General features: G+C 44.3%; 1 protein-coding gene across 7 annotated transcripts in view; it reads left to right on the forward strand.

Annotated features, from left to right (window-relative positions):
* The window catches only part of LOC137369819 (zinc finger protein ZFAT-like), a 359,810-nt gene extending 349,499 nt beyond the window's left edge, over positions 1-10,311 (forward strand). For all 7 annotated transcript variants that reach the window (XM_068031379.1, XM_068031380.1, XM_068031377.1 and 4 more), the window contains one exon: positions 9,205-10,311. In XM_068031379.1, coding sequence (XP_067887480.1) covers positions 9,205-9,450 — 246 coding nt within the window. In that variant the 3' untranslated portion in view covers positions 9,451-10,311. The remainder of the gene's footprint in view (positions 1-9,204) is intronic.
* Positions 10,312-11,715: the final 1,404 nt, after the last annotated feature.

An 11,715-nucleotide genomic window follows, 5' to 3' on the forward strand; every position in this document is an offset into this window, starting at 1 on the left:
TTCAGTACCATTCGTGACTCCTCAGATACTGAAGCAGTCCGTGTAGAAATGCAGCAAGACTCGGACAATATCCAGGCTTGGGCTGATAAGTGGCAAGTAACATTTGCGCCACACAAGTGCCAGGCAATGACCATCTCCAACAAGAGAGAATCTAACCATCTCCCCTTGACATTCAATGGCATTACCATCGCTGAATCCCCCACTATCAACATCCTAGGGGCTAACATTGACCAGAAACTGAACTGGAGTAGCCATATAAATACCGTGGCTACAAGAGCAGGTCAGAGGCTAGGAATCCTGCTGCGAGTAACTCACCTCCTGACTCCCCAAAGCCTGTCCACCATCTACAAGGCACAAATCAGCAGTGTGATGGAATACTCTCCACTTGCCTGAATGGGTGCAGCTCCAACAACACTCAAGAAACTCAACACCATCCAGGACAAATCAGCCCACTTGATTGGCACCCCATCTACAAACATTCACTCCCTCCACCACCAACGCACAGTGGTAGCAGTGTGTACCATCTACAAGATGCACTGCAGCAATGCACCAAGGCTCCTTAGACAGCACCTTACAAACCTGCAACCTCTACCAACTAGAAGGACAAGGGCAGCAAATGCATGGGAACACCACCACCTGCAGGTTCCCCTCCAAGTCACACACCATCCTCCCTCGGAACTATATCGCCGTTCCTTCACTGAGGCTGGGTCAAAATCCTGGAACTCCCTTCCCAACAACACTGTGGGTGTACCTACTCCACATGGACTGCAGCAGTTCAAGAAGGCAGGTCACCACCACTTTCTCAAGGGCAATTAGGGATAGGCAATAAATGCTGGCCTGGCCAGCGACGCCCACATTCCATGAATGAATTAAAATAAATGCCCCCATAATTGCCCTTATTTAAGTTTAAAATACTAGTCTTGGATCCACTCTTCTCTCCCTCACACTGAATGTAAAATTCAACCATATTGTGATTGCTGCTACCTGGGGCCGCCTTAACTATGAGGTCATTAATTAATCCTATCTCGTTGCACAATAGCAGGTCCAGTATAGCTTGCTCTCTGGTTAGCTCCAGAACGTATTGTTCCAAGAAATTATCCTGAAAATATTCTATGTACTCCTCATCTAGGCTACCTCTGCCCATCTGATTTTTCCAGTCTATATGTAGGTTAAAATCCCCCATAATTATTGCTGTATCTTTCTGACCAGCTGCCATTATTTCTTCCTTTACACCCCGTCCTACAGTGTGGTTACTGTTAGGTGTCCTGTACACCACTCCCACAAGTGACTTCTTGCCTTTATGATTTCTCATCTCTACCCAAGCTGCTTCTACATCCTGGTCTCCTGAACTTGGGTCCATCCCTCTCTATTGCGCTAATACCATCATTAATTAACAGAGCTATCCCTCCACTTTTTCCTAGCTTCCTGTCCTTCCTAAGTGCCATATACCTTCAATATTCAGGTCCCAATCTATGTCGTCCTGCAACCATGTTTCTGTAATGGCCATCCGATCGTACTTATTTATTTCTATTTGCTCTCTCAGCTCATCTGTTTTGTTTCTAATGCTCCGTGCATTCAGATACAGAACCTTTAGTTTTGTCCTTTTATTATTTTTGTAACTTGTAGCCTTATCTGTTGATTTACTCTTAGATGTGTACCTTTCTGTCACAGTCTGTTTATCATTACCCATATTAGTACCATTCTCTCTTGCCTTGCCTCTACTCCTTGATTTACCATATCTTCCCAAATTTGATCCCTTGCCCCTACTATTCAGTTTAAAATCATCTCTACTTCCCTAGTTATGCGGCTCGCTAGAACACAGGCCCCAGCACGGTTCAGGTGTAGACTGGCCCAACGGTACAGGCACCACTTTCCCCAGTACTGGTGCCCGTGCCCCATGAACTGGAACCCACTTCTACCACACCAGACTTTGAGCCACGCGTTAATTTCTCCAATCTTATTTGCCCTATGCCAATTTGCTGGTTCTGATGAAAGGTCACTGACCTGAAGCATTAACTCTGCTTCTCTCTCCACAGATGCTGCCAGATCTGCTGAGTATTTCCAGCATTTCTTGTTTTTATTTCAGATTTCCAGCATCTGCAGTATATTGTTTAGAGATACAGCACTGAAACAGGCCCTTCGGCCCACCGAGTCTGTGCCGACCATCAATCACCCATTTATACTAATCCTACGCTAATTCCATATCCCTGCCACATCCCCACCTGTCCCTATACTTCCCTACCACCTACCTATTACTAGGGGCAATTGCTATTGGCCAATTTACCTATCAGCCTGCAAGTCTTTGGTATGTGGGAGGAAACCGGAGCACCCGGAGGAAACCCACGCAGACACAGGGAGAACTTGCAAACTCCACACAGGCAGTACCCAGGATTTAACCCGGGTCGCTGGAGCTATGAGGCTGCGGTGCTAACCACTGCGCCACTGTGCCGCCCTTTGCTTTTATTATATTAGAATGGACCTTAATCACTTACCAGATACTCACCAAACAGGTAGCTTCTTCCCAGACTAATCACCTACGTGCTTGACTGTGATGTTTGATGCTATGTGGCACAGTGGTTAGCACCGCAGCCTCACAGCTCCAGCGACCCGGGTTCGATTCTGGGTACTGCCTGTGCGGAGTTTGCAAGTTTTCCCTGTGACCATGTGGGTTTTTGCCGGGTGTTCCGGTTTCCTCCCACAGCCAAAGACTTGCAGGTTGATAGGTAAATTGGCCATTATAAATTGCTCCTAGTATAGGTAGGTGGTAGGGGAATTGAGGGAAGGTGGAGATGGGGTAGGAATATGGGATTAATGTTGGAATAGTATAAATGGGTGGTTGATGGTCGGCACAGACTCGGTGGGCCGAAGAGCCTGTCTCAGTGCTGTATCTCTAAATAAATAAAGAAAAATTAAATTAAATTAAAAGCTTACCTGTATACTCACCCCAGCGACTCTGTTTCACTCCTCTCACTGTTGATTGTGACGTCACTCTGATGTCACATTTTGATTTCTCCCTGCTCTGCTCCTGCTGCTCCTGCCATGCTCCTCTCTCGCTCGCTCTGTCTCCATCTCCGGTCTCTGACTCTAGACTTTTGCCGTGCTTTTTAAACCTCCGCTCCTTCCGTGCTCTTCTCTCTCGTTCTGTCTCCGGTCTCTGACTCTGGGCTTTTGCCGCACTTTTTAAACCTCCGCTCCCTCCGTGCTCCTCTCTCTCGCTCTGTCTCCGGTCTCCGACTCAAGTCCACAAGCCCAAACTCTTTTTCCGTCATCCCCACAAACCCGTGAAGGATAGAAGGTGGGAGGGTGAAAGGAAGGCAAGTAGCTAGGGTCGAGAAGGGATAGCTGGGAACGTACCGGGATCTCCTCTTCAGACCAAAAAGGAAAGTGCTGAGGGTGGAAGTGAGGCCCGAAAGCCTAAGTGTTTCCATTGCCACAAGGTGGGAAACCTTCGTGCAGAATGCTGGATGTTATGGGGTAAACCCATGGGACTTATTTGGGTACACAAGGCCAATGCAGAGAAAGGGGCCCTGACCGAGCATAAAACAGATCAAGCTGTAGTTCTGACTGCAGCCGTAAGGTCAAATATAAACTGTGAGTGCGGGTAAGGTGGACAAAATACCTGAGAGCTGCAGAAAATTCTTGTCCAAAGGAAACGTAACTCCCTATCCCTCAAGTGATGCAGATAAAGCTATAGTTTACTTAGAGAGCCACTCAAACTCTTTAGCTGGGGAAAGATATGACTTTTCCACCAGAAAGCGCATTAAATGCCAAGGTTTTAGTGAATGAGGTGCACCTGGAGTGTGACCTAATGTCTGGAACGGTAACTGTAGGAGTTGTCCATAGTTTGCCTGTAGACGGAGTTGACCTACTCCTGGGGTATGATTTGGCCAGAGAGAAGGTAGTAGCTTCTCCATTAGTTACGGAAAGATCAAGTGAAATGAAAGAGACAGAGCAGTTGCAGAAAAAGGTTCCAGGAATTTTTCCTTCATTGTAGTAACCCGAGCAATGGCTAAACAAGTTCCGTTGTCAGAGGTCAAATTGGCATCACAGACAGATATTCGGCTATCTGAAACTTTCTTTGGGGATTTGAATAATCTGAAGGAAATGTTCAGTAAGTTTTCTCTGATCAAGGCTCAGCAAGCTGATCCAGAGTTGAGTAAAGTGGTACTGTCGGCTCTAACTGAAGCTGAAGCACAGGGAGTTCTGGAAGGCTACTATATTAAAAATGGGATTCTGATGAGGGAGTGGAGACCTCCTCACAGACCTGTGGACGAAGAATGGCCGGTAGTTCACCAGATAGTGGTACCGCCCAAGTATCACTGGGAAATATTAAGGGTATCCCATGAACTTCCCATGGCGGGACATGTGGGGATCCAGAATACCCAATCAAGTATCGATCGGCATTTTTACTGGCTAGGTCTTTCTGAGGACGTGGTGCAGTTTTGTAAAACGTGCTATAAGTGCCAGATTGTGGGAAAACCGCAACCTGCAATAAAACAGGCACCTCTAATTTCCATACCAGTTTTTGGGGAACTATTTAGTAGGGTGTTGGTAGACTGTGTAGGACCTTTACCCAAAACAAAAGAGGGACATCAATATATACTCACGATTATGGATATGGCTACTCGGTTCCCAGAGGCCATTCCCTTGAGAACACTTTCTGCTAAGGTAGTGGTAGAAAAGTTATCTCAGTTTTTCACTCGATATGGATTACCGATTGAGATCCAGTCGGATCACAGAATTGTTACAGAGCTGAAGGAGGCCATTCGGCCCATCGTGTCTGCACCGTCTCTCCGAATGAGCAACTCACCTAATGCCATTCCCCTGCCTTCTCCCTGTAACCCGGCATATTATTCCTCTTCAGGTAACTATCCAATTCCTTTTTGACTGCTTTGATTGAACCTGCCTCCACCACACTCTCAGACAGTGCATTCCAGGTCCTAACCATTCACTGCATGAAGAGCTTTCTCCTCATGTCGTTTTTGCTTCTTTTCCCAATCACTTTAAATCTGTGCCCTCTTGTTCTCAATCCTTTCATGAGTGGGAAAAGTTTTTCCCTATCCACTCTGTCCAGACCCCTCATGATTTTGAATACCTCTATCAAATCTCCATTCAGCCTTCTCCTCCACATAGCCTCATTCTGTGCCATAATGATTCTAACTCTGACTTCCTCCAGCCCAACGAACATCCACTAACCACTACTTTCTGTTTCCTGTCACCCAGCCAACTTTGTATCCATGTTGCTTCCGTCCCTTTTATTCCATGAGCCATAATTTTGCTCACAAGTCTGTTGTGCCTTTTGGAAGTCCATGTACGCCATATCAGCAGCATTGCCCTCATCAACTCTCTGTTACCTCTTCAATAAGCTCCAGCAAGTTACTTAAACATACTTTTCCCTAGCTTTCCTTAATTAACCCACATCTGTCCAAGTGACTATTTATTTGGTCCCAAATGATTGTTTCTAGAGGTTTCCCAACCACCAAAGTTAAACTGACTGGCCTGTAGTTGCTGGGCTTATCTTTACATCCTTTTTTGAACAAGGGTGTAACATTTGCAATTCTCCAGTCCTTTGGCACCACCCTGAGTCTAAGGAAGACTGGAAAATTATGGCCAGTGTTTCCACAATTTCCACTCTCACTTCCCTCAGTATCCTTGGATGCATTTCACCCAGCCCTGGTGCTTTATCAACTTTAAGTATAGACAGCCTATCTAATACCTTCTCACTATCAATTTTAAATCCTTTTAGTGTATTAATTACCTCCTCTTTCGCTGTGGCCTGGATATCATCTTCTTCCTTGGTAAAGATAGTTGCAAAGTATTTATTTAATACCTCCAGCTATTCCCCCTTTTGTTCCGTTAATCGACCCTACTGCACCTTTTACCATCCTTTTACTATTTATATGCCAATAGAAGACTTTTGGATTCCCTTTTCTGTTAGCTGCCACTCTCTTTTCATGCTCTGTTTGCTTCTTTTATTTGCCTTTTCTCTTCCTCTCTGAACCTTCTATATTCAGCCTGGTTCCCCAATGTATTAGCTACCTGATGACATGTGTCATAAGCACACTTTTTCTTCTTCTTCTTCATCTCTCTCTCTCTTTTGTAATCCAGGGAGCTCTGAATTTGTTTGCCCTACCTTTCCCCTTTGAGGAAATATACCTTGACTGTGCCCGAACTATTTCTTCTCTGTTTTTCCTTCCAACCTCTGATTCCAATTTATTCAGCCCAGATCCGTTCTTAATTGTCTTGCTGCAATTATACAGGGCCTTGGTGAGGCCACACCTGGAATATTGTGTGCAGTTTTGGTCTCCTTATCTGAGGAAGGATGTTCTGGCTATAGAGGGAGTGCAGCGAAGGTTTACCAGACTGATTCCTGGCATGGCCGGACTTACGTATGAGGAGAGATTGAGTCGGTTAGGATTATATCCCTTGATTGGCACCCATCTACAAACATTCACTCCCTCCACCACCAACGCACAGTGGCAGCAGTGTGTACCATGTACAAGATGCACTGCAGCAATGCACCAAGGCTCCTTAGACAGCACCTTACGAACCTGCAACCTCTACCAACTAGAAGGACAAGGGCAGCAAATGCATGGGAACACCACCACCTGCAGGTTCCCCTCCAAGTCACACACCATCCTCCCTCGGAACTATATCGGCGTTCCTTCACTGAGGCTGGGTCAAAATCCTGGAACTCCCTTCCCAACAACACTGTGGGTGTACCTACTCCACATGGACTGCAGCGGTTCAAGAAGGCAGCTCACCACCACCTTCTCAAGGGCAATTAGGGATGGGCAATAAATGCTGTCCTGGCCAGCGACGCCCACATCCCATGAATGAATTTTTAAAAAAATATTCGCTGAAGTTCAGAAGAGTGAGGGGGGATCTCATAGAAACCTGTAAAATTCTAACAGGACTTAACAGGGTAGATGCAGGAAGGATGTTCCCGATGGTGGCGGAGTCCAGATCCAGGGGTCATAGTCGAAGGATACGGGGTAAACCTTTCAGGACTGAGATGAGGAGAAATTACCTCACCCAGAGTGGTGAGCCTGTGGAATTCGCTACCACAGAAAGCAGTTGAGGCCAAAACATTGTATGTTTTCAAGAAGGAGTTAGATATAGCTCTTGGGGCGAAATGAATCAAAGGATATGGGGAGAAAGTGGGAACAGGCTACTGAGTTGGATGATCAGCCATGATCATAATGAATGGCGGAGCAGGCTCGAAGGGCCGAATGGCCTACTCCTGCTCCTATTTTCTATGTTTACCACATTGAAGTTGGCTTTCTCCTAGTTAATTATTCTTTCTTTAGATTGTAAAAAAAAAAATTAAAAGCTTAAAAATTGCAGGATGCCTGGGAATCCCACATTTCCAGGTTTCCCGTCCATAAATCCGACTGTCCTGCTCCGAACATGGCATATGATTCACAAAACGTTGGTCTGTAAATACAGCAAGTGATTAGGAAGGCACATGGAATACTGTCGTTTATTGCAAGGAGATTGCAAGTATCAAAGTAGGGATGTTTTGCCACTGTTGTATATTGTATAGGGTATTGGTGAGACTAAATCTGGAGTACTGTGTACACTTTTGGTCTCCTTATTTAAGAAAGGATATAAATGCATTAGAGCAATTCAGAGAAGGTTCACTTGACTGATACCTGGGACGGAACGAGCGTTATCTTATGAAGAAAGGTTGGGTCTGTATCCATTGGAGTTTAGAAGAATGAGAGATGATCTTATTGAAACATATAAGATCCTGAGGGGACTTGACAGGGTGGATGCTGAAAGGATGTTTCCCCTTGTGCAAGAGACTAGAACTAGGGGACACAGTTTAAAAATAAGGGGTCACCCAAGATGGAGATGAAGAGAAATTGTTTCTCTGAGGGTTGTGAGTCTTTGGAACTCTCTTCCCAGAGAGTGGAGGAGGCAGGGTCATTGAATATTTTTACGGCAGAGGTAGATAAATTCTTGACTAACAAGGGAGTCAAAGGGTATTGGGGGTAGGCGGGAGAGTGGAGTTGAGGCCACACTCAGATCAGCCATGATCTTATTAAATGACAGAGCAGGCTAGAAGGAGCCGAATGGCCTATTCCTACTCCTAATTCGTATGTTTGTATCAGGAGGAAGGTGAAGGGAACATTACAACTCCATTTTTCTCCTGCCATAAGATATATTTCAAGCACTGTGCACAGCCTTTGCAGTTGATGTGCTGTCCCATGACTGTTGCATGTAAGGCCCCACCAGTAGCAGCTGCTGTTGGAAATTTACCCTTTACTCACTCAGGAAGAATAGCCACTTGGGTGAAATACCTGAGGGCTTCTGCTACCTATTATTGTAGTTGTCTAGAAAGAGCCAGCATCTTTTGGAGAGAAAGAAAGTTGGGGAAGATACAAGAAATACAACATTCTCTCGTGGGTGTCCTTGTACACCAATCGCTGAAAGCAAGCATTCAGGTGCAGCAAGCAGTTAGGAAGGTAAATGGTATGTTGGCCTTCATTGCAAGAGGATTTGAGTACAGGAGCAAGGTTGTCTTACTGCAGTTACACAGGGCCTTGGTGAGACCACATCTGGAGTATTGTGTGCAGTTTTGGTCTCCTTATCTGAGGAAGGATGTTCTTGCCATGGAGGGAGTGCAAAGAAGATTTACTAGGCTAATTCCTGGGATGGCAGGATTGACGTATGAGGAGAGATTGGGTCGACTAGGTCTATATTTACTTGAGTTTCGAAGAATGAGAGTGGATCTCAGAAACTTATAAAACTCTAACAGGACTAGACAGGCTAGATGCAGGGAGGTTGTTCCCGATGGCTGGGAGTCCAGAACCAGGGGTCACAGTCTCACGATATGGGGTATGCCATTTAGAACCAAGACCAGGAGAAATTTCTTCACTCAGAGGGTGGTGAACCTGTGGAATTCTCTACCGCAGAAGGCAGTGGAGGCCAAGTCATTAAATATATTCAAGAAGGAGATAAATAAATTTCTTAATGCCAAAGAGATCAAGGGATATGGGGAGAAAGCGGGAACAGGGTGCTGAATTAGATGATCAGCCATGGTCTTTTTTGAATGGTGGAGCAGGCCCAAAGGGCCAAATGGCCTAGTCCTGCTCCTATTTTCCTATATTTCTATGTAAGATCTCGCTGAGGTTGGAGATTGAGTAGATAAATTGCACTGATCCTTTCCTTTTTGATTATTTTTTCTTAAACCTTCAGGCTGAGGATGAAACAGCAGGAAATCACACAGTGATGATCCAGCAGGCCTTGGAGCAGGCCTCAGTGGAGCTCGGAGAGGGGCATCATCTTGTCGAGCAAGTCGTAGTCTCCTCTGATGATGTGGAAGGGATTGAGACAGTGACTGTTTACACTCAGGGTGAAGAGACATCTGAATTCATCGTTTATGTGCAAGAGGCCGTGCAAGCCGAGGAGCAAACGACAGAGCAGCAAGTTGATGAACTGTAACTGCTTCCATCATTTTTAACCAGGACTTCAGCTGGTTGGAACAAGAAGGCAATGTCACCCCCGTTTCTGGTTTGCATAACATAAAGGCAATAGCAGTACAATCAGAGAACTCTGTTCATGTCAGAGTGCCAGTAAATAACCAAACAGGATTTCTCTAGAAAAAGGAATGGTTGGGAACAGATTTCCTTCTGTTACTTCACTTTTCTAATTTGTAATTACCTTTTTCCCAGTCTATACACCATCTCCATCCCGCGCTGCACCACACTGACCTCCCACTGCCCCATTACCCCAAGTTACCTTCCCAGATCCAAGCTTCTCTTTGAGGTGATCAGGAACAAGATGGCCGAATCATGGGACATTGCCATGGTAAGCCATCCAGGAAAATCCATTTAGTCAGTCGTGGGGGTTGAAGGGCTTTACAATTTTCCCGAACACCATCTCATCTGTGGATTGTTTAGGAAGGGGTGGGAGGTGGGGTGCTGGTGGGGAAAATCCAGACTGGAGAAACTCAGGAAGCCCAAAGTCACAGACGCCTGACAGTTGAGTTTGATTTTTCTTTCTGATTTTTATTTTGCTTAAACAACAGTTTCAGCCTGACATTGTTGTGAAGTACAAGTCTGTTTGGATTACAGTTTAAAAAAAAGAATTTGTGTGCAGGGTGAGGAACTTTTAATTTATTCGATGTTAGTAGTGACTCGGAGCTATTTTCAGAACCTCGTACATCCTGAAAACCAGTCAAACTAATGTTGGAATATCATCAGGTCACAGGTGGGAGCATATTAAACTGGTTTTCTTCTGTGCCGTAGGCTGTGAATAAAGTATCAGTGTGACAAACACATTGAATAAAGAATCAAAGCAGAACCTTATTTGTGTAATAACTTCTATTTGTGAATTTTATGAAAAAGGTGGCAGTGCAAGTGCAGAAACCTAAGAATGCATGAGTAAGAAGAGAAAACCTACAAATACTGGAATTCTGAAATAAAAACAGAAAATGCTCAAAACACAGAGCAAATCTGTCTGTATGTAAAGTTAATAGTTCAGATATAGACTGTTAAGGATGAGAAAGTTATTTTATAGGACTGAACAAAATAAAGATGGGCTGTGGGGTGAATAAGAAACAAATGGCAAGTAAAGGAACATTTATCTAATAGTGATTATAATTTGATCGAGTTCAACGTAGGGCTAGAACAGGAGAAACGTGAAAGCGCTACTAAGATTCTGGATTTAGATAAGGCTGACAGAGACTGTCCACAGTAAACTGGGAATATCTGTTAATGGGTAAAACAACTGAAGATCAGTGGCAGGTGTTCAAAAATAATTTAATGTGATACAGAACCAATTTGTAATCCTTAAGGGCAAGAGCTCAACTTGTCAAAAAAAAAACAGCCATGGGCAACTAAATAGGTAAGAGACAACATAAAACTGAAAGAAACAGCATACAAAAATGCAAAACAAAAGCACAGGTCTTGTTGACTGGGAAAGATGTAAAGAACAGCAAAGGATAACAAAACAGATAGTAAGAGCCACAATGAGATTATGTAAAGAAGCTTGCAAGGGATATCAAAATCAAAACAAAAAAAAATTACAAATAGGAAAAAGAGAGTGGTCAGGAGTGCTTCCTACATTACAACAGTGACCACACTTCCAAAGTACCTCATTGGCTGTAAAGTGCTTTGAGACGTCCGATGGTTGTGAAAATCGTTGTATAAATGCAAGTCTTTTTTTCAATGCGGGCCCCTTGAAAACTGACAACAGTGTTGTTATCAATGAAATTAAGGAAATGGCAGACATGCTGAATAATCAACCAGGGAATTATAGACCAGTTAGTCTAATGTTTATGTTACCTCTATGAGCACACCAATGAATCTGCTTTATCGCATTACATATGGCAGCATGTGTGTATGAGTTGTGCATTGGAGTCATCAGCTATGTGACAAAATTGGGCCCATTGATACCAATTTATATTCCTTTTTTTTAAACTAAATTCAAGTTCTCAAACTATCATGGTGAGGTTTGAACTCTGAATTATTAGTGCAGTAACATAATCACTGCGCTACCTCACACCTGAGAATAACTCCAAAATACTTATACATCTCCAGTAATCAAACCTGAACATTTACATCGGTTCAATACAGTCGATCATCTTAAAAATCAGCTGGTTAGTTTCTGGGAGCTCTGTCTGTTTCGGGCCCCCAAGACATCAATCCGCCTGAGTTAAAATTAACCCGAAACAGCCTGATTCACTTAAGAATCACATCTGAATCA

The sequence above is a fragment of the Heterodontus francisci genome, chromosome 5, assembly GCF_036365525.1.
Source record: "Heterodontus francisci isolate sHetFra1 chromosome 5, sHetFra1.hap1, whole genome shotgun sequence".
NCBI lineage: Eukaryota > Metazoa > Chordata > Chondrichthyes > Heterodontiformes > Heterodontidae > Heterodontus > Heterodontus francisci.